Here is a 24,055-nt window from a genome sequence, read left to right as displayed (position 1 = left end):
TGCTCCACTGGTCACAGTTCTTTGCAATGGCAGCCATACACATAAAAATGTCCACTGCTCTGCAATGTTCATCCTCCTCTCATTCAATTTTTATGGTTTCAGCTCATTGTTTAAGCTTCCGGCCCACCACTTTACAGCAAAAAGCTGTCTTCTCAACCCCCGTTTTTAAATGTTATCACACAACTGAATGGGTGTTATCAGTGGTTATCACCTTCTCTGATATGATTTAGTAGGGATGGTAGGTTTCTGTTTTGTGACATTTTATTTTCTAAACCTATCCAGTAGTTTTTGGTGCTTAAACCTGACCAAACTGAAATTGAAAAGTACATGATTAGTTTAAGGTACAAACATCATGATTTCGATTAAATACCTTTTTTAACCTTACTTACCTTACATTCAGGATTTCAGGTTTTTTTCCTGTAGCCATTGGCCCTTTATACAATAACAAGCCATCAGTTGCATAGTAGTGTGGTAGGAAATCAATTGCACGTTAATTGGGAATTTACAAATTAAAGGTTGGCACTTAACAGGAAACTTAAATATATTTTAGCATAATCATGGCTAAAACAACCAGATTTACTCTTCATTTTTTCCTTTAACATTTTGAATGGGACTTGTGGGGGATTTTTGAAAGGGTGGGGTCGGAGGGATGAGTGCTATTTTACTCAACATTCATGTTCTTGTTGCTCAAAGAAATAATTGATTTTTCAATAAAGTAATTAAAACTTGATAGTTCTACTTACAAATAAATCTGTTGAAATGTCATGTTGAATATTTTGAATATTTCCAAAATTCTCAAGCTTAACTTCCCATGGAAAGTTTCTGGAAATTTACCAAAAATGTTCCAGCCCTTTGCAACCCTAGTCTTTGATACATGAGGCCCCTGGTCCCTACTAACCCTACCTGTGAAGATGATAACTGCTGATAACGCTCCATCGCGTGATAGCATCCAACCCGGGTGACTAAACAGCAGCACACAGTTAGTGACCAGCAGCTGAATAGTCTCTTGCAAGCTAGTGAAAACCAAACACAGACAACATCTCTTGTTTAGTTTATAGTCTGCCCCTCAACTGTTAATATGCTTCCACCAGTTGCCGTCATTTGTAATTTACTGTATTTTCTATTGTAGGGTTGTCACAATACTAAAATTTTAAACTCGATACCGATACTCAGGAAAATATTCGATACTCGATACCATTTTCGATACCACAAGGATAAAAACAAAGACCCCAAAATTTAACAGAAATATTTTGATTAAAAATAAAAATGCAACATGTAAAAATTAACAGAACCACAGGTTAAATATTCATAATAATTAAAAAAAGTTGTGCAAAAAGAAACTGCAACTATGATAACAAGCTTCAGATACTCGATACTTTTGAAAATGATTATTGTATCCGGATACAATGTTTTAGTATCGATACTTTTGACAACCCTATTCTATTGTAAGACCGTTTATCTTGAAGCTTTTCAGCAGAACAGAATGTTTTGATTAGCAGAAAGAGTCAGCTGCACACTGTACTCCTCTGTGTTTACGTCCCCATGAGGATTCAGCATGGAGAAACACCAACACAATCCCATCTCCCACATCTCTTCGTCCATGCTCCGCCCTCCCCCAGCTCCTCTCTGCATCCTCTCTGTGTTTCCCTAACCTCCGCTCCATAGCAACAGAACAACCTTCACTAAGTGCTGGCTAAGAGGTTCATGTTCCCCCGCCGTGCTCTAACCACAAACAATAACAGCCCAGATTGTTTGGCTGCCTCCATGACATTGAGTTTAATTGTAACTCTCCGTGGAGGTGAAGTCGCGCTCGGATGAGACTTTAAGAGACAAAAGCACCTTTTATTTGGGGTTGCTTGTGATTACATGTCCTCTGCTGTCACCATGACAAGGAAGCTCTTATTCTGCTAACCTTTTGTTAAGAGGTGACGCAGGAAGCCACTACAGTGTGTTATTACTGTAAATGTATAATTGACAAAGGTTTTCTCTAAAGCTGTATTAAAACTGAATGAGTCATTTCTGTTGGCTTCCTTAAATGTCAGTTTTCTTCTTTTGTTATTAACTTGTGTATTCACCATCTCAGCCTCTTGGGGACTTGGTTATTTTTCTCCACTTCTGGGAGTTTCCCCTCTTAAATCCAGTAGACACACTGTAAAAACAAGATTTTGTCAAGCATGAAAAGGGCTTTTAATTTGACAACATTTCCCTGGAAGGGGAACATACAGCTGGTTCAGTCTCTCTGTACACCTGGGCCCCTTTTTGTGCTCTTAAGCCCTCACCTGCTAAATGGAGTTCTCTAATGGCATCAAGTTACAGTGTGTAGAATGGGGAATTTAGATTCACTGGAGCGAAAAATGACTTTCGCCTGAGCTCTCACCTGTAAAGGCTCAGAGGATGAAAAAATAAAAACCACGACTACATTATTACGCAAATGTCTACATGCAATTTTTATGCTGTTATGAGACATGAGCAGAAGAAAGATCAATACTGTTAGGGATAAAAAATGCAGTTTGGTCCTGGCAGTGCAGTTTTATATGAGGTTTATGCAAGGGAGGATGGCTCTGACAGCAGCTGTGTACAACATAAAATACCCCACCTGAATGCTAAAGAGAAAGTTGTTCAAAAGAAAGTTGCAGAAGAATATGAATAATGTGTCTTAGCCAGACATTCAGAGCTCTTCCTGTCTGAACTTTGACCTGCATGACCGACCCTCTGTTGTCTTTGCTTCGGTGCTTGCTCAAGAAAATAAGGGAATCAACCATATTTATCTTTGTGTAGAGAGAAGAAAGGCGGAGCGACCCGAGAAGGAGGACAAGTTGGATTTTTAATGAACTCTATGCATAATAGAAGCACCCCAGGCATACTCGGCACTGGAAAAAATGGCTATTATTCTCCAGTCTCTTTCACACCTTCTCATAAGTCCTCTGTGACTTTCAAGAAATGACGATATCACCGAATATGTAAAGTGGACAAGAATTGGTCAGTTTTATCAGGATTGTTCTGTCTGATTGGGGCTGGAGTCAAGAGGAGGACATTATTTATTAGAGAAAAAAATGAGAAAAAGAAACTAACTCCTCACAAAGCGAAACCGCTTACATCGGGAAAAGTGCCGATGTGGCAACAACGGCGGCGTACAGTTGCGGTGATTAAAGAGAATAATGCAGGACCTGTAAGCCGAGCCTGCTGGTCTGATATTCTTTGCCAGGCGCAAATCTGGCAACACTCCTGCTGGAGCAGGGCCGGCGTTCAAGGGAAAAATAGGAGAAAAACAAGACTTCACTGCGGAAGACTGGTGTAATTATTTATTTAATTTACTCAGCAAATTATTCAGAGAGAGCGGAAGGACTGTATAATCGTCAAGGTCGCCGCCTTTTATGTCTTTTTGTCCTTTTAGTCTGAGTGGAAGCAGAGATGAGGATAGCTGTCTGTCTTTATGATAGCCTGAACATGGGCATATAGTAAATGTGCATGTATAAATACTCCAAAAACACCTCAGAAGAAGACCAAAAATAGTTTTCTATTCAGTCTCAAAATATCTATTACCTCATCACTCCTCTTTAAGCATTTCAACAACAAAATACTCCTCCTGCTCTGCTGAGCAATAGAAACATAAATCATTTGCCAGCTTCTTGACAGTCCAGAGCTGCACACAGAAACACACACCATGAGTTGTGAGTTAACCATGACAGCTACTGAAACTCACAGTCCAAATTGTTTGAATGTACTGCATAAATGGATACACTTTTATTATGTTTTTTTGTCTACCCCAACTTGTTTTCACTCCTCTCTATAGAATATCAATCTGAAACTGTGAGTCTAGTGATCAAAGGGATAATTATAAGGGGATTAGACAATGTCTTCTGTTAGAGATGATAGTGTTTGAGTCCTCAGACTAATGTTGTTGTTTCATTGTCAATAGAGCAGCTTCAGGCTACACATCCATGAATCCACTGACTAAATAAAGTCATCATTGTTTTGTTTTATGATCCCAAATCGTCACAAATCTCATTTTTCACAAGACAAATGTGATTCCTTCCGTTAAGTGAATCTCTGTGGATCATTGAAACTTTAATTACTGGTATGGCTAGATGGAGTGCAGAGGCCAGACTGAAAAATAGCATCTCTGTAGCTGTTGGGGTAGATTGTCATGAAATGCTTCACAGATCATAGACTGGTTCAGACATTCATGGTCCCCAGAGGATGAAGCATGACTTTTCCCAGAGGGTCACCAGCAGGTTGTCATTTGATTCTTTTGTGGTTGTGTGTGAACAACTTTTGGATGTAATGTTAGGAAATTTGGCTTTAATGGTTCAGAAGCACGTGTTCTGCCTAGAAACTATTGTTGTACGCCATCAGCAACATTTAACACAAGCAATGCATGACCTGCCTACTGTCCTACTCTGCCTACTAGCTTACCATGATATTCTTACCGGAACCAATCTCACTCCTCATGACTAAACCTAACCAACACAAACAATGAGTACAACGGGTTATAGCAATCAGAGGCAGAGTAGGGTGGCATGCTTTCTTGACATCCTGCGTAACAAATGACCAGTCCTGGCAGATATGGGTAACTTTTATGCACTGCTCATTCAGGAGCACAACTGAAATATGCAAAAGTTAGGAACTAATAAAGCAGAATCAAAATACACGTCTTGTCAAAACCATGGTTCTTGGAAATGTGGAACCAGTTCTAAATTGGACCAGGTTCCTGACACCAAATCCTACTACTGTTTGTGCAAAAGAAATGTATCGTTTTCCCCCTTTTTTCTTTGTTTTTGGCAATACGTAACATGCACTGAACTGAACCAGGACTTCTGTGTACCATTACACCCCTACCTTCTAAACATTGTCTTTGTGACCATGTTGCCATGCTGCATTTGCCCTGCTGTACCTAAGAACAGCCTCACAGAGCCACTACCATGGCTATAGACTTGTTGTTTATGGGCTTTTGTGCCAGTGGTCACTTTAAATGCATGGCTATCTGTATCAATGGAGCTGGACCCGACCATCAGTCTAATTTTTCCATTAATCGTGCACATGGGACTCATTTTTAAATATGCTAGCTTGCTTGCTCACTTCTATAACTCATTTTACACATTTTATACTGGAATAGACATTGTACCACAGAGTCACTGTAAAGGTTGCATAGTGTGGTGTACTGTATGCAAATCCCCACTTTATACGTACAGAGCTCTCATAAGATGTGTCATACACAGATTGTAATATGTGGCCATTATAGAAGATTAGGTCAATATACTTTACACTACTTGTAGGAAAAATACAAGATAGGCACTTTTTGGGATATATTGCTTTGCATGATCTCTGTCTCATGTTTTATTTATTTCATTTTCCTCTGCAAAGGTGCAACATGTTTTAAACATGGTTCTAGTTAATTGGGAGCAATTGGGACACAGCCTTCTTCCACAAAACTAATTAGCAGCCCTCTAATTGGACCATCCACCTCTTAATGCCCTGTTATGCCCTTATTAGGACATGAGGCCTACAGCATGAAGTGGGTCGTGCAGGATCTGTGGTGGATCACCAATCTGCCTGCTTTGTGAAAATTAAAAGCCAGTGTATATTTAGCTTTGGCAACAAAGACATCAGTGTCTGTTGAGTAAATTGCAGCAGACAAATGTTCCCTGTGAATAAAAATGCCCACTCTTCTGACAGTCACGTCTGCTGTGATTAATGCCTGCTGGTAGGTGATGTCAGTGTGTTTGGTACCTTAATGCGTCATATTCTAAGTAAGCGGTGTTGCTTTGAAGCCCCCCCCCCAACCTTCAGTGAATTGTTGTCGTCGACTTACATCAGCCGATTGATCGATCGCCTTATTGATTGACGTTGATTGAGAAGTTTGACTTTACATCTTTGAGATAGGGCTGTGTGTGCGTGCATGCATTTCCTTTATGGCCTTACTGTCAAAGCTGCTCCACGAACCAGAGGAAATAATGTAAGAAATGCTCTATTGACTCGTGCCATAAAATCTAGTATTATCCAGGTTTTAAAGCAATGCAGCGTAGTGTGGTGCAGGCATACAAAATCCTGAAATTGGATGTTTATTCTCTCAGCAACTTTGTTGATGTTAAGCTGCTGTGCGTGCGTGCGTGCGTGCGTGCGTGCGTGCGTGCGTGCGTGCGTGCGTGCGTGTGTGTGTGTGTATGAACATGCGTAGGAGGGAGGAAGTTGGGAGTTGTGGGAGAAGGATAGAAGGATACTGTCGCTTCTGACAGACATGAGAGGAGGGTGACTGACGGAGGTGAAATTGCTTGGGAAAGGATGTGAGGCAGCTTCCTCCCCCTCGGCCTCCTCCCTCCTGCTCACTTCGCCTACAGCCTCCTCTCGTAGTGTGAACTACTGTAAATCTTCCCTCTCTCCCCCACTCTCTCTCTTTTTCATTGAGGTGGTCTATTTAGTCTATTTCCCATGGGTCCCTGTAGAATATGGAGAGGAGTGGAGTGAAATAAACTCTTTTCATTCCCTTTTCTTTCTAGCCATGCATCAGGCCCTCGACACACTGAGTGACAGCACAAGCTCCACAACTGCCAATGACCTGGACCTCATCTTCCTCAAAGGCATCATGGAGAGCCCGGTGGTGAGAACAACTTCATACTGACATATTACAATATGTGTAACAATATGATATGATGGCACTGTGTCCAGACTTGAAAGGACACATAGGCTACTGATATTAAGTTAGGTGCTGGTTAGTGTATCGTCTGCAAAATGAAGGCTATTTTATGCATGCAAATTTAAAATTTAAATGCATTTTGACTATACAATTTTACATTTTGCCGTCACATTAAACTTTGATTTCAACATAATTTACATGTGCCGTTTCCCTGCATTAACACTGACACAAAATGAATAACAAATCATTGTTTTTACAGAGATTAGCATGCGGTATGAGGAGCTTTATTAAAATGATGTTGCAAAATGGAAACTCACACCCATTATTACATTTAAAATTCAGATTTTGGCTCGCAGTAATTATCCTAAAAAAAAAAAAAAAAAAGGCTTCAATTCATCAAGTGCAATCACATTACCATGTTAATGGTCTTGCTCTATTGTCTTCTCATAAGTTGAAAATGCTAATTAAAGAGAGAAAGTTTATTTTTACTAATGTTATTCTGCACAGGCAGCAAAAATTCTAAAAATGTAAAGAGTCATATAGCATCTTGCCTCATTGCTACTTAGTCCCATTACCAGAACTGTGTTTACCCGACAATAGTGATTTAGTCATTTCATAACTTTGGTTGTTTGATGTGTCTGAAACAGAAAGTTTGGATAGAAAGCTTCAGAAAGCATTACGAGGGTTTTTAAGTTCAAACCTAGTGGGCACAATGGAGGCAAGATGATTGCCATTAAAGATTGCTTGCCCCCTCATCTCTCACTGTTACAGAGAAGGTAGATGAGAACTGACATATTTTTAATAACAGAGCTGCTGATGTTATTGATGATAATGGTCAAACGCAGATAATACACACATCATGAAGCTGCAGCCTGCAGCTTATTGAACCAGCAGGCTTTCTGTGATGGTACTGGTTGGATGGATCAGTTTATTAAATAGTGTGAATATGAGCTTGGATCACTGTAATCCTTAGAAATGGTTTTTATTTTCATACAAAAATACTTAAAATATATTTTTGGCATATAACAATATTAAGCTGAACAACACCGAAGACATCTCTCTTTATAAGGCGCTGCTAACATTTCCATTGTTTCCCAGCTGTCAGTCATTTTAACAAGGCAATACGAAACTTCTATTGCAAATCAGAGCAAAAGATTGAAATAGCAGCCAGTGAGCTGCACAGTTACTCTTGACATGTTTGACAGGTTGACAAGTGCAGGTGGAACGGGATCAATGGAGGATCATGCCAGGAATGAATGGCAGACATTTGGTTTAATACTGTTTGAATGCTGCAGTTGAGGATCTTTACTTGGTTTATAATAACAACACAGAAATAAAACTGACTCAGTGAGACATTATTCAGAAGATTTTGGGTGGAATGTTCCTTTAAAAAGAAAACTATTGTTATGGCCAGCTAGTCAAGTTGCAGTTTACGTCCAACGTGTCCGTCCAGACTCACAAAATAAATGTAGTGGAGACTTTGAAGGAATTTAATAGGCATTATTAAGTGAAACATGAATGATTTGCACACATCTTTTACCCGGTAGCACAGAAGATCTCGACAGTCACCACAGTTTCAAGGTGGGCATCAAAGATTAGTGTGGCCAATTCAGTATCTAACTAGTCTGACTCAGCAGATGTAGACTGATCCAGATGGAATTCTCCTTCCCCCTCCACTGTAATCACTTCATAATTTTATCCTGTTAGACATTTGTGTGAGATTTTGTCCTAATAGTGTAACCTGTGGAGGATACTCTGCGTTGTGTAAAGAAGCCCAGACCAGATCTCTTTTAGAGGCGATCTTTATTCTGACAGATACAGTAATCAACAATACTCGAGTCAATCCTGCCCTCAGCTTCAGCTCCTACGCAAAGGTACAGAAAGTATATTATAATATATTTCAGTATAACGATCATTTAAGATAAGCGAACATGCAGAGAACAATGCAGCTTACCTCTCCCATGAAACACAGTGACAAAAGGGGAGACGCTAGCGAGACGGCCCAATGTATACATACATATACACACAAAGATGTCCGTGGGTTAGAGGAACTTAATATAAAGCATTCCACAAGCTGACTCAGGAGGATAAACATGTCAGATAAGAACTATATATACAGATTTCGGGTAATTATAATACAATAAATCACAACTAAATATTTAACACTCTTATTTGCATTACTGCTATACAATTAGCCTTGTTATAATAGAAAATATACATTCTTGAGTTACAGCCAAAAGTGTTTTTCTGAGCTTTGACCACCGAAATCTAATCCTTTCATGTTGATTCCAAGTTGGTGTTTGGGCAAAATTTAAAGAAATTCCCTCAAAGTTATTCTGAGATATTGCATTCATGAGGATGGGATGGATGCATGATTTCAATCAATGCTTATGTGGCAACAATCTCCTACTAAAACTTGTACACCTACCTATATAGTGGCACTGGTGAATATTTCGGATCAGCTCCACCTTGTAGTTCAACACAGTAATACACACACTAATATACTTGCATTACAGTACTGAAGAGGGATTAAAAGGGTTGCCATAGCACCTAGACATACTTGATAGACCTGCATTGTTATTTTTGTCCACAGCATGTATACTTGTAAAAATGAACAAGATACATTTTCAAATCAATGTTGCATTTGCACAGATTTATCTTGGGCAGGTGCCCAGACGTTGGATTAAAGCTTGTCCGAGATGAAAGCAAATATGTGAAGTTATTCCAAGAGCACTCAGACGTGGCTTGCAACTGCCTTTTGTTGTTTTGACTGGTCTTAAAAATTTCCCCCCAGAATAATAAACACATGTGAAACAGCAACTCTTAATATGATGTAAGAATGGTTTTACACTATTGACCCTTTGCTAGAACTGCCACTGTCTGGTCCTATATGTTAGCGTAACTTGGCATGGGAGGCCTGTCAAGCTTTCAGGTTTTGTCTAATTCTAGCCTATAGATGATTATAGACATTTATTCCTGTGTTTTAAAAGAAAAATGCAGAAACGGAAGTACAACAGCACTCTGAAGCTGCTTTAAAACAGCAGGGATAAGGAGTTGAGCTCTTCTCGCTTTTTTCGTTTCCCTTTTTGATAATGTCACATGTGCTTTAGCATGTTGGATGTGTTTCCTTTCACATAAAGTTACCCTTCAACGGTTGAATAACATCCACACATCATCCTCATCTTTACACAACTCTCTCTCCATTGCTGTTGTAGCATGCAAACCCACTAGCACTAGTTGTGCTAACCTAACAGCGTACAATTAAGAGTTTCTGATGCTATATGGAGTCATAACTTTCATTGTTGTTCCTGCATAAGTTTGTCCTTCATATGACCTGCTAGGACTTGTAGCACCTGATGCTTGCATTGGGACCTGGTGAGCTATTACCTCAGTTTTAATGTCCTCTTCATTTGTGAATATAGCTCCCAAATGCATACTGCCGTCCTCTCTGTCTATTTCTCATTGATATCATAGAACTATTATTCCAGAAAATGCTTTTATTTCCTTTGGCATATCTTTCACTGACATTGTTGTTGCTGTATGAGACAAAACAGAAACATTTGTAACTCTTGTGTAGACATGCATTATTCTGTTAGAGCTGATTTAAACCAGTACAATCAGCTGTTTGTTTTAGGTCTTGCTACAACTTCTGGACTTTGACCTGAAATCTTTTAAATTCTTTGTTGAATTACACTCGAATGGCTCAATAGTGAATAGATCCAAAACAGCGTTCCTAGTTTCATAATTTATGGCAAATAATGTGTGTCTGGAGCAGTGAGCGTACCTTAACAATATCTTCCTTTATACCTAAGATGAACCAAACCATGTTTATTTTATGCTGAAGACAGTGAACTGCTAGACACCACAAAATGTTTTTTTTTTTATATTCTGCATAGAAGCAAGTATTTAAATGAATTTTCTTGGTTCTCCTTATGAAGCCAATCCCAAGTAGTTCTCCATATTCCCTTGAAGGAGGAGAAGGGGAGAGAGATGTGGTTGTTACAGAGTACAGCTTTTTGAAGTGAAGAGAGAAGAGTGAAAGAGCTTAGCAGTGGCAGACAGGCTTTTCAGAGTTTCATCCCACTACGTCTTTCTCTGGTGTCTCCCCCTTCCACTTCTTGCCAAGAGCACAATTTCACATAACTTTTTTAAAAGTGTGGACTTTTTCAAAAGCAACAGGAAGAAAAGGAAAACGCACACTGCTGTGCATTGCAGAAGTACAGAAGGAGATGCTGTTCACGTCGTGTACTGAAATTCATCCTCTGCCTTTCCTTTATGCTGTCAACAGCCATTAGTATGGATTACCACATTTATCTTTCTAACTTTGCACAGTCAGTGCTAGCTGAGTTGCGCTGTGGAGGTTGCCGTTTGTGGCCATGAGGTTTCTCTGTCCAGGGAGATGAATTAGTCTGCAGGGCTCAGAGTCCGACAGAGCCAGAGGTAACGCTGCGCAGTCTCATTCAGTAATTCAGAGGCAGTTCTGTTCAGGAAATTTGGAGATGGACTATCCACAGGGAGCAGTGGGGAGTACTGCATCAAAAGCCTCCTGTATTGCTGAAAGCAGAGCCTCTTCTGCTCCTTTCTGATCCTATTCCTCATGCTGTCTCTTTGTTGATGGTTTCTTTTCACTAAAGACTAATTTATTTCCTGTATCTGTGCATCCCAGCGACACTGGTATTTGTACTGTTTGTCTGAGAGGGTTCGTGATGGTGCTGGCGTATTGACTAGCATTCTCATAAAAGATTAATCTGCTGATGCACAATATGAGTTAAGTCGCCTTGCTTAAGGATGTGGATCCATGTTTATAGATCCACAGTGGATCTATAAATGTGCTGAAAGTGGAAAGGACATGCTAACAGAGGGACCGAGTCAGGGTCTGTGCTGCTGTGCATACTGGATGTTGACTTCATTGTGCTGATTGCACCTCACTCACTACAGAATAATGCAATCAGCACAACGTATAATTCTGTAATGAATCTGAATGATGATTAGGCCACAATGGGCAGATATTGACAACAGGAGCTATCATCATGCAAAAGAGCTTCCACAGTGCTCAATTATTATCAGTTATGAGTGTGGCACTGACTCAATGCTTGGCTCTGACTATTGAGACATTTAAGACGGCTAAATGAGCTGCTTTTAGGGAATTAGGTACGCTATTTAACCTGACTTCCAAACCACCATATTTATCTCTGTTTAGACTGTAAATTGCACTCCAAGGTCTGTGTTAAATAGTGCCATGTAGCCTCCAAAACAATGACTTCTGGTTTTACACATAATAACTTGTGCAAAACAATTTAGTTCGAATGTGACAAGTGGTCAAATCCTTTCGATTATCGGCCCATTTCCTGCCAGCTATTGACATTTAGCTGAAAGAGCGGAAACAGAAATCATGCATAAAAGCTTCACAGCATGCCATAGTACACCTTATCTAATGTAGCACTCAGCACTCACCATGGAATAATAGTCTGCTTTCAGAGAAACGCCTAATGTCCTCAATGCTGAATGATACATCTCAGTCAGAGCCATTCTATTACATTTACATAACTTTTTCTGTATGACACTGACGGTAGACATAAGTAAATGACAATGAAATGGTTCATGGTAGGTAGTGTAACAATTAGTGACCTGACTCAGTGATGTCAGTTGCACAGACATATCTATATAAAGTCTGCTAAAATTAGAGTTAGTCATCATAAGCTACCAGTCATACCAGACCAAAGACTCCAAGATATTTCGGTATTAGGAGCTGCTATTTTGTGCATTTTGAAGCATTTTGAGCATCTGCGCAGTAGTAATCGGGAAAAGACCTGTGATATTGAAGTCCCTCCCACACACCAGATCGATCAAACTCGATTCACGAGTCACGAGTGTCCGTAATGGCGTCACACTCCCACCCTTCATAGCAACAAAAAACTGTGTAACCCTATGAAAACAGACCTCCTGTGAGAAGCATAGGATAAGGTACTTCAAGAAATGTCATGGAAGTGACCGATAAATACCAATTTAAGAACTAGTGGAAATAATTACATTGCGCTGGCACTCTTGCTTGTAAAAAATTGCATATTTCAAAAACAAAAAATTATATGGTTAAAATATCTTGGTGTATTGAGAAATATTTTATTAATGTTTCTATATTTAGAAATATTTTGGGTCAATATTGTATGTGTTTATAAAAACTTGATGAACAAATTTGTCTAAGTTTTTTTTCTTCTGGTTATCGCATAATGTCAATATTTTTATTACTAAGTTGTTATTATTATTATTATATTTAATATTCATTGAATAACATAACCTTTTAACTAAATTTAACAGATTTTGGGGATATGAAGCAGCAAGAAATGACGTATTAATGAAGTACCAATGTAGGTACAAGCAGACTATTTCTACTGCAGAGTTTAAAGGGTTAAAACCAAAAATAAAAACTTGAATTAACAGCATAGAAGTACTAAGAACAAACTAAAATGACAGAATTCCTCTTTGGAAAAAAATGTATTTGAAGTGTGCTTTGATTTTTCTTTGTTTGGCCCATTTTCCATCAGCCAACATAGAGGGGGCTGAAATTATGACCTATACTGTAGCCAGCCACCAGGGGGCATTCATGACGTTTCTGGTTCACCTTTGAGAAGTGTCGTTTTGTTTATATACGGACTATAAACTAGAACAAGTAATGCTGTAGTGGCCAAACCCTCATAGTATATTGAATTGCGCACTGGTGTTTTTTTACTGCTTATAAATGAGGAATGTGTTTTATCATGGATGTCACAAGGTTGCTTTAACTAACCTATTGCTACTATGGACCAATAAATTGATCAATGACAGCACAAGCCACTGAGCTATAGTAATGAGATTTTAAAAGGAGAAAAGAAGGCTGGCTAAGTAAACCATAAATCTATCAAAAAGCATCTCATGGAGATGCAGAGTACAATTAAAACACTGCTTTGTCATTGCGGGCTTGCCTTGAGAACAGCAGTGCTCATTAGCCTTTATAGCTGTCATGTCAAGGTGCAGAAGAGGAAGATTAGTAGTGTCTTTTAATTACAATAAAATGGGAATTTTGAAAGCCACACATTTTCGTACTTGGCAGAGTAATTGCTAAATAATTGGTATCAATGATAGAGTGTATATCAACAACGTGAAAGGCTAATATAGCATACAATGCACGATATAATAGGGCAGAAAGAAAACAGGCTTATATTAGTCATTTTGACATAAATAGTATTTTTTCCCTTCAAATATAACCAAGTAAGTGGCGTCAAAACAGACAGATTCCTCCGAAAATTTCAAAACAAATCATATAGCACAGCATCCGTGCCGGCGTGGCTGACACTGACGGCTCGCTCCATCAGGTTACAAAGAATTCTGCCAAACACCAAATGAGCAAAAGTCCTTCTGCCGCATCACTGAATCACTGTGTGTTTAAGTCCATGTGCAAATAACTTTCTGTGTGGGGGTGTGTGTGCTGTCCTTCTGTGTGTGCAGAATGTACGTATTAGATTAATTGTGCGTGAGGTTGTGTGCACGCGGCATTAGTGAATATCTGTGTATCTGTTTGTTTGTATCCGTGCACCACATCCTGTCTCTCGGCAGGGATTCTTCCTCTCTTCCGCAGCAAACAAACAATGTGGCTGCCAGAGTAGCCGTCGGTCCCACTGGACGAATCCTCTGTGGGATCGCCTGACAATGTGAATCTTCAAATACAAGATTGCTTGGTGTACAGTTGCAAGTTGTGCTACTGTAAATGATAGAAAAACATTGTCTGTAATTAGGTTGTAGTATTTGAAGGATTTATGGAATATCTATTGTTTTTTAGGGGATCACAAGACCTTTTTTGAAAAACTATATACTGTATCACATGAGGAATATCCCAAACCAAAAGCAGGCCCTCGATACAAAATGCACCAGATGGGGATGGATAAAGCCGTTCATTCTTTATCTGTGATCCCGCACCAGAAGGTGTGGAAGCCATATCCAATAACCACCGACTCCTATGTCCACGGCAGCAGTGAAGGGGAAAGTGAAAAATGAATGTTGCTTGAAATATTGATGTTTCGCAGCAACACACCGAAGAAACCTACAGGGCGCAAGATTTGACTCAAGTTTGTGCTTAGTTTTCTTGGGTTTTGTACCTTTCATTGAGGATTTATGAGTGCTGGCTGTGTGTTGCTGTCAGCAGGGGTTAGCTTAAGGTCGCTGTTTTCGTCGTTTGTTATCGTGCCCTTTTTCTGTGCTACTGAATCAAAACAAACAGTCCAGCAGAACTCAGAAAACATTGCACAATAAGTCAGCACGGTGCATTAACTGCTCACTGAGAAGGTGGATTAATGGAACTATATGTCATATTTCTGGAATTTTGTGAAATGTACGTACCAAGGTAGTCACAATAGCAGAAGTTTTAACTTTACAAAACTAATATTGCTTTTTACTGATATTGCGACATGATTCACACTATTAGTGGGAATAATTATGATGTTATATGAATCTGTATCAAACAAAGATTTGTTTTTTTATCCCTGCAGCCGAAAAATACTTGATTCACAATGGTGTATTGGCACTTATTTTGACTAACAATTATTTCGCTACCTGCGATTTTAATATCTCACATCTCCATACTGTGATCTTGATAAAATGTCAATTATTTAGGCAACATATCATAATTCATGGCCAACTTGCAAATATTGAAATGAACGTGTTGTTTGGACACTATATGCAATAAAATACAACATATTGCAGCATCAATGTTGTTTCCACATTAGGACTGAAGCCTCAAAAACACACAAAGCTGGATGAACGACCTCTGAACTTGGGAAATGTGACCATCAGAGGAGCATGTGAATGCACCATTAGCCGTGGAGGAGGTCTGCCCCTCAGAGCGCCATTCAAGTTTTTTACTGTAAAGTCGAAGCTAACATCTGCTTTATATCCATTAAATCCCAGGCCCATGAGCAGTTTGAGGAACACAAGCTGGAGGCTGTGAGGGAGAACAATGTGGAGCTGGTCCAGGACATCCTCAAGGAGCTCAACCCGCTCGCCAACAGGAGCCAGGCGGCCGACGAGCTGGTCCGCATCCTGAAGGAGCCTCACTTCCAGGTCTTGCATCTCACACTAAACTGTAGCTTTTAATTAACATGCACTCAGGCTAAGCCTTTGATTACTCCTCAAAGTGATGTTCACGCTTAATGGTGCATGTTGTGCTAGCATGGATTGGATTGATTTTGAGCTAAAATATGTGTTTCAGTCCATGCAGTGTGTGACAATAGCTCTGCACAGACCAGAGCAAGAACACCTGATGTGCGCAGTATAGCATGATTCTATTATCATCAAGTTCCTGCAGTGGAAAAAGCCTGTTTATCATTGTCATCATCAGTGTTTGTGTCCCCTGCTGTTGTGCTCACAGTCCCTCCTGGAGACCCATGATTCTGTGGCGTCCAAAAACTATGAGACCCCTCCCCCCAGCCCCTGTTCCTTCATGGACGCAGCCCTCAACAACCAGCCCGTTCCCCCAGACGCAGTCAGGATGGTGGGCATCCGCAAGGTGTCTGGAGAGCATCTGGTAAGTCACTTAAGCAGCAGCCCACTGTAATCAATGAGGCAGGAGAAAGCCGCCTGTAAACTGTATACAGATAAAACTCCACAATAAATGGTATGATTTGTGTTTTGGGCGCAGCATATGCACTCAGTATAATGAGAGCCCTTTGTAGCATTGTTAAGAGACACCAGTCAGATATATACTGCCTTCCAGCACAAAAGGGAGGTTTATCTGCAGCATCATGGCATGCCGATTAATAACAAGGATTCAGTGATAACTTCGCCAGATGCTCTTTTATCTCACTTTAAACCCATAAACTCAGTCTGCAGCACAAAATTTTCTAAAGTCTTTTCACGTCACTTTACCATGCAGCAAGTTACTAGTACCACGAAATCCAAATTGTATCGAAGGTGAGGATGCACATGTGGAGCCTAAATGGGACAAATAAGGAGCACAAACAGAGTAATAAAACTGTCAAACAAGCAAAAACACCCTAAAATATATCTTTATTTAGGCCATGATATCTCCCTAATGGAAGAGTTGGAACAGTTCTTGCAGCCAGCATCTGGTGGCCATTACAGTAATTGCACCTTAAGATATTCTGCATTAACTTCACCACTCAGCCATGGGAGTTTCTGCTTGTTCACAACACTTCACCCCTACCGACTTGCCTTTTAAACTGCTGAGCAACGGAGGACACTGTAGGACCGTTAATTATTTAATTGATAGAAGTAATACTGTAATTGCTCTGATGAGTTCATATTTGTGTTTGTGCAAAACATGTTTTGTGCTAATTGAGTCGAGTAAACCCACTTAACAAGTTGTGTTTTGACTGCAGGGAGTGACGTTTCGAGTGGAGAGCGGCGAGCTGGTGATTGCCAGGATCCTCCACGGCGGCATGATTGACCAGCAAGGTCTGCTCCATGTGGGCGACATCATCAAGGAGGTGAACGGCAAGGAGGTGGGCAACGACCCCAAAGTGCTCCAGGAGATGCTGAAGGAGGCGAGCGGCAGCGTGGTGCTGAAGATCCTGCCCAGCTACCAGGAGCCACACACACCGAGACAGGTCAGCAAATCAAATACATACAGTGCTGTAACTCGTAAAATAAATATTGTACAGAAAGTTATGATTAGTTTGAAAGGATACTGCCATTTTCATCAGTCAAGTAAGTACTGAGTGTCCTCCCTGGCACTCTCCCTGCTGCCTGTAACCTTGTCTGCTGTGCCAAGAATCATTTATCTAATTCGATAGCAGGACTTTGTAGATGACATTGGCATCTAGCTGTAATACCTGCTTCATAGTTTTGTCACTTATCCAAATGAGTAATTTTCTTCTCACACATACATAATGTATCAATAATTGAAAAACAAGAAAGACAAAGAGGGATCCCACAGACAGCTGTAGTGACACTGGAGTCTTTTTCATTGTGTCCTTTTCCTCCCATGGTCATAAAGTTCACATCAAATTGAATATTTTAGTTTGTTGGATATCAAATATTTATAGGAAATTACTCAAGGCAGCATGGAAAAATCAGGGTGTAGTCGTGGCTCTTCTTGTCTTATACTAGCAGATGAACACAAGCTTTCTAAGAGCCAGAGGAGGCTATTCATACTGAAAGTGTGACCCAGTTTACAGTGAGGGGAAATAGAAAGGTTACGTTGCCTGGTGATGCCAATAGGATGGAAAGATGGAGCACCTCGTAGGATGCAGCACATTCAGCCTGACATGTGTTAGGCACAGGGATCTGTGACTGATTGCTCTCAGCAGAAGAGAAGAGGAACAGTAGAGCTTGAAGAAGCCGTGCCAAATTAATTCCTTACACTAGACCAAAATATACTAGAACATATTCTACAAGAAAATGATGTAGAGAGGGTTTATGTGCTAGGATTATCAGCACAGATGTACATGTATTTGAAGCCTATTATTGCAGCAGGGTGAAAATATTAGTTAGTTTTCCACTGGATGAAAAACATTTTTTAGCCTCACATACAATGTCAGTCAGTTGGTCAGTCCACCACTTTATCCAGACTAAAATACCTCAACAACTGTTGGATGGACTGCCATGATGGTTTGGACAGACCTCCACAGTGCCCAGAGGATGTCTCCTACTGAATGTAGTGATCCCCTGACTTTTTATCATCTGTGCTTTTGAATGAAAAAACGTCTTAACTGTTGGACAGATTGCCATGAAATTTGATACATTCATCCACAAGTCAACGTGCATTAACTTCAGCTAACTTATCTTAAAAATGATCATTTCTAACAAACCTAACCTAACAAATAGAACATAATGTGATCATTTGCTATGTGATATATATTCAAATGAAAACTGTACAAAAACAATATATACAATCTAGGGCTGGGCAATTATAGAAAAGTAATCAAAACCAACATTTAGAACGTCTAACTGACGCAATCTTGCCCTTGATGATTATTTTAAAATAATCCGTTACATGAAAGCAACAGGAGGAAACTCAAACACTGAGCCAACTGAGTAACTTGAGCGGCTTGTACCCAAGAAATATGCCATGTCTTTGGCTTTAGAAGATGACACAAAACAAATATAAGTCAAATGTAAGCACTGCAGGAAAAACATTTGCAAGACATGCAAGTTTTTGAGAGTGAGAAGTTGATTTCTACTATGACGGTTTCTTTTCAAGCATTTTTTTTTTAAATTTAAATTCAAAATATTCTGTAAATAACCACAGAATAGTTCATCTGTGTGTTTCCTTACTTTCTTTAAAATCACAAAGATTTGCACTCTTTCATTAGAAAAAAAAATATCCCAGCTTTAATAGAGCATATTTACAGTAGAGATCATGTCAGTGTAGTAAGGCAAAGGCAAAAAACAAAATCTATTTGAGGTCATATCGCCCAGCCCTAGTTTGAACAGATGAACCTTTTTGGAATCAGGTTTGTAGCAGGAGAGTGAATGGCAGCTCCAGAGACGAACAAGCTAGGTTGTACTTCTGTCAGGACATAGTGACAGTTCAGCCAATATAACAGCCTACTGAACCTTTAAGTGCAGCCTCACAGAGCTGCTTCTGTGGCTTACACTGTTCTCTCGGCCTTCAATTAGCCTAAGAGTTCAGAGAATTCCCTCAGCTTGCAGAGAAACTGTGTAATCTTTTAAATGAAAAGATGTAAACGAGCAAAACCAGTAGTTGTAAAAAATATATAAATAAAAATCACACTTCCAGCTGTTTTTGTAAGACCTGTGGAAACTGAGGGCAGCAGCCAATTTGGCAGAAATCCACTAAATTGCTTTCATGTAAGAAAACGTAACACCCTCCCATTTCTTTGGGTGATTAACTGAAAAGACTATGTTCTGAGTCACGGCTCTTTGGAACATTTCCTAAAGTGAAGCCTTTTCTGAAAGAAGACATTTCTACAGTATGTCTTCTTAAGACCTTTCACTTTATGAAACCAGAGTATACAAGTGTTTAGTTTTCCTTTCTTGTGCTATCAGCTCTGGATACCAGAGTGCCCACTTGAACACTTAATAGCGGCTGTCAGTCAGAGATATTAAAGAATGATTTGGCTGTGCTAGCTCAGTAAAGTGCTGTGTAGGTGGATGTTGTGCTGTGCAAGGAGTTGTGACGATTCGAGCGAAAGTTCTCTCCGAATGTGATCCAGCTGTCGGCGTTTCACGCGTTGAGCTGTGCCATCGCACGGTGACTCAACTGACGGCTCCCTTTAGCCAACTGAGACTGAGTGTCCATTGTCTGCTTACAGGAGAATGACACACACACGGTACAGTAAGGGCTTGCAGCTTCTTTTTTTATGTTCATGCATCAGTTCAGCACAAGTAAAAGCGTCAAGTGCAATGGGGGAAGGGATGGTTGCCATGGCTACAGATTTTGGCTCTCTCTCTCTTTATTTCCATGTTTCTCTCTCACTCTGTCTGTCTGTCTGTCTGTCTGTCTGTCTCTCAGACTTCTTGTCCTGTCAGTGGGGGTTGGGATACAGGGTTTGGTGTATGAGCTGAATCCTGTAGCCTTGAGATGTCGGGAAAGTGAGCTGAGAGATGGAGTGGACTTTAAGTGCGCAAGGCTGTTTCATAGTGACGGACACTTACTCACACAATCCACCAAGCACACATCATGTACTGCTCGTACACCACACCAGGAGGCATACATCCCCAGCTTGTGTATTCAATAAAATGTGTCTGTTTTGACATCCATTACTGCAATTTAACTGACACTTTTCCCCTTCTCAACATCTTTATCCATTTAGGCCTTTGTAAAGTGTCACTTCGACTACGACCCATCCCACGATAACCTGATTCCCTGTAAAGAAGCGGGGCTTAGCTTCAACAGTGGAGACATTCTGCAGATTTTTAACCAGGAGGATCTCAATTGGTGGCAGGTTAGTGGACATTTCTTTGCAGCAGTTACTTGAACAGAGAATAGATGGTTTTTCATTCACTGGCTTGTTAGCTTGTTTCCTCATTCTTTGTGTGTTTACCTAACAGGCCTGCCACATAGAAGGAGGCAGTGCAGGTCTAATTCCGAGCCAGCTGCTCGAGGAGAAAAGGAAAGCGTTTGTGAAGAGAGATCTGGAGCTCGCAACCACAGGTACACACCTCTCAGCAGCACGCAGCAGAGCAGAGAAGCACTCCTCATTATGCAGATTCGACACAGACTCCTCGCTGCACAAACACACCGGCAACAAAGACAACATCTGTTCCTCTCCATATCATACAAGCATTTCATCTGGCGCTGGCCGCTCATCCTCCTCTCACCTCAACAGTCTGTTAGTCTGTCAGTGAGCACTGAAGGACTGGAAACGAGCACCGGGGCGACTCAGGGCAGCCTGATCCAATCTGCTTGTTATTAAGCCGCGGGGTCTGACATTCGCAAACAGCCCTCCGCGAGAAGGATGATGGAGGAGTGGTGATAAGACCCCCGTAAATACGAAACTGATCAATAATCATCTCTTCTCTTATGAGATGCGGGGTGAAGAGAGGCTCTGCACCTTTTCGATTTATCTGCTCTGTGCAGAGTCCTCAGCAGAGACAAAACAGGTGGTGAGTCACAGCCAGCAGCGTGCCCTTCATTTGTGGAGGAGAGGAAGATGACAGCCCAACTGTAATGCCCTTGGAGCCTGGGAAGGACACATCTGTCTGCTAGCACGCTTTCCACATAGTACACCAACTTAGAGCATGATTTGAATACAAAATAGTTTTTTGGATGGGGAGGTTTGAATTGGGTATCCAATTCATAGATTGATAAATCATAATTTAGCACTCTGGCTGTAGGGTGCACCTCTGACATGATAATGAACAGTTGAGCTCATGTTTGCTTCTATTTTCATCACTGTTCATAAGACATTCTCCCTCTTGGGCAAAATTATCTGCCATATTGAACAGACGGTCAGCAGATCTCATAGTCACAGGTGTTCTCTGGCAGCAGACTGGTTGCAAAGCGTGATCAGTATTGGTGCACAGTGCCACCTGGTGGAACAGTCTCCCTATAACCTAAAGACTTTGGATTTATAACTCAGCGGTGCTTTCAGAGACACTTCACCTTGATAGTGCATCGTTTTGACTTTCAAGTGGCTGCCAGAGACGAGGTTGGAAGTCACACTGTGTGTTTCTGTCCTTCTCAGGTCCTCTATGTGCCGGAATGGGTGGTAAGAAGAAAAAAAAGATGATGTATTTGACCACCAAGAATGCAGGTAACTTACCTCACAGAGTGTTACATCACAGTCTCTTTTTTTTAATATGTACATATTCCTAACTACTGATTTCTGACTAGAATTCGATCGCCACGAGCTGCGGATATATGAAGAAGTTGCCAAGGTCCCACCCTTCAGGAGGAAGACGCTGGTTCTGATTGGTGCGCAGGGGGTCGGCCGTCGCAGCCTGAAAAACAAGCTGCTGGTGTCGGATCCCCAGCGGTACGGCACCACCATCCCCTGTGAGTGCAGCCATTCATCATCACACTAAACCACACAGACAATGATACAAAATCCATCTGTCATTTAGTATGATGGGTTTTTTTTCTGCAGTGCATACTGTGTGAGTGTTGTCATTTTGTGTCTTTTTACTTAAAGGGATAGTTTGCATTTATTCAAGTTGGGTTCTATGAGGTACTTATCCATAGTCTGTGTGTTACCTACAGTAGACGGCGATCGGCATGGCCCAGTTTGCAGTTTGATGCTAAGCAATGTACTGCTGTGGACAGGGGCAGCAGCAGGACACATTTTAGCTCTCAGTATGCACTATATTCAGTGCCAAACTGTTAAGTTGTTATTGAATGTTTTATTGATGGGACATTGTACTATGAGAAAAAGACAATAAATATATTGGGGAAAAAAAAAAAAAAAAGTATGCACTATATTTAGAATATTTTCACCACTTTACCTTGCTGTCTGATAGCCCTGTTTAAGTTTACATCAGCGCTCCGAAGCCATTATTTATGCTCTCTTCAAAGAAATTCTCCTTTGACAAAAGCAATTATTTTACCTCGCAGAATGCAGGAGTTGCTGGTCTGCCGCTGCCTTAATTGGGTAGTTTACTCGTGTTATTGTGTGACTTTGGAGTTTTAAAGGGTTAGTTCACCACACAATAGCACAAACAAACTAACAAGGCAGTGGTAGGCCAACAACTCCTGTGTTCTGTAAGGTATAAATACTGTTTTTGTCAAAGAAGTCTAGTGACTTCTAAACATACATTGCTTAGCTTCTATGTTCTTCTTCTATGGTCCTGCTTTCTTGGTTACTGTAGGTTATACACTGACTTTGGAGAAGTATGTCATACAACCCCACAATAAATCCAAACTATCTCTTTTAAGTTAATTTCTTTCTTTTTCATCGTTCTGTTCCTTTGTGTTAAATTTGAAAATATTTTTTTTTATTGTCATAGTTTCCCCTTCTAAATGTTCTTTTTTGTCTTTGTTGTCCTTCAGTCACCTCCAGAAAACCGAAGGTGGACGAGCGGGATGGCCAAATGTACTCCTTCATGTCCCGCAGCGAAATGGAGTGCGACATAAAAAACGGTCGTTTCTTGGAGCACGGCGAGTATGACGGGAACCTGTATGGCACTAAGATCAACTCAATCCACGAGGTCATAGAAACAGGAAAGATCTGCATCCTGGACGTCAACCCGCAGGTAGAGGAAGCTCTTCTCTGCTTTCATTGCTCGCTCCTGTTCCTTTTACAGCGTAAATGACAAGTATAAAATTTTATGTCCAAACCAATTATGTACAGCTCATTGCTACTGAAGTATTTTCAGGTTAAGCGCATCATAAATATTTATAAAAACCATCTCATAATGATCAGCATTATACGCTGGTAACACTCAGCTAATCTTATTTACACACATTAGCTTGATAAATGTGTTAGATGAAGCTGCTGCAGCTGCATTAGAATCACATTCTCAGCGTTATAATTGCGTGTGCGTTTCAGCTATTCCCTTTGCTTGCTGTGCAGTCATGCAGTGATTGTAAAATGTCTCACATACGTTTGTTTTTCTCCGAAAGGCTCTTAAAGTCCTGCGGACGTCAGAGTTCCTGCCCTATGTCGTGTTCATTGAAGCCCCGGACTTTGAGGTTCTCAAAGCCATGAATAGGTCAGCAATTGAGTCAGGAGTGGTCACGAAACAGTTAATGGTGAGTTTGTGTTCTTTTAAGGGCCTGAAAACCCATTTTCTCATTAATTTTGTACTAGGAATGCAATTCGATATCAATTTACAAATTTATGAATTATGTTAAACTTACAAATAAAAACTAATAAAAAACATGTTACTTGAATGAACTAATAAAAAATAAAGTCCTCATTTAAAATTTGGGAGCTCCCGTCGCGCTATTCAAAAAACAGCTGCAGAGCAGGAACCATGTCCGAGGACAAACTCTGCTGTCACTCCAACTTTATTCGTCCATTAACTGCT

General features: G+C 40.4%; 1 protein-coding gene across 3 annotated transcripts in view; it reads left to right on the top strand.

The window, feature by feature from the left end:
* The window catches only part of mpp2b (MAGUK p55 scaffold protein 2b), a 52,634-nt gene that overhangs the window by 25,706 nt on the left and 2,873 nt on the right, over positions 1 to 24,055 (top strand). For all 3 annotated transcript variants that reach the window (XM_059324874.1, XM_059324873.1, XM_059324872.1), the window contains 10 exons: positions 6,498 to 6,598; positions 15,572 to 15,724; positions 16,032 to 16,187; positions 17,002 to 17,229; positions 20,401 to 20,532; positions 20,639 to 20,741; positions 21,775 to 21,843; positions 21,924 to 22,085; positions 23,076 to 23,278; positions 23,649 to 23,777. In XM_059324874.1, coding sequence (XP_059180857.1) covers positions 6,498 to 6,598; positions 15,572 to 15,724; positions 16,032 to 16,187; positions 17,002 to 17,229; positions 20,401 to 20,532; positions 20,639 to 20,741; positions 21,775 to 21,843; positions 21,924 to 22,085; positions 23,076 to 23,278; positions 23,649 to 23,777 — 1,436 coding nt within the window. The remainder of the gene's footprint in view (positions 1 to 6,497; positions 6,599 to 15,571; positions 15,725 to 16,031; positions 16,188 to 17,001; positions 17,230 to 20,400; positions 20,533 to 20,638; positions 20,742 to 21,774; positions 21,844 to 21,923; positions 22,086 to 23,075; positions 23,279 to 23,648; positions 23,778 to 24,055) is intronic.

The sequence above is a fragment of the Centropristis striata genome, chromosome 21, assembly GCF_030273125.1.
Source record: "Centropristis striata isolate RG_2023a ecotype Rhode Island chromosome 21, C.striata_1.0, whole genome shotgun sequence".
Lineage (NCBI taxonomy): Eukaryota > Metazoa > Chordata > Actinopteri > Perciformes > Serranidae > Centropristis > Centropristis striata.
This window is presented reverse-complemented; position numbering and strand designations above follow the sequence as displayed.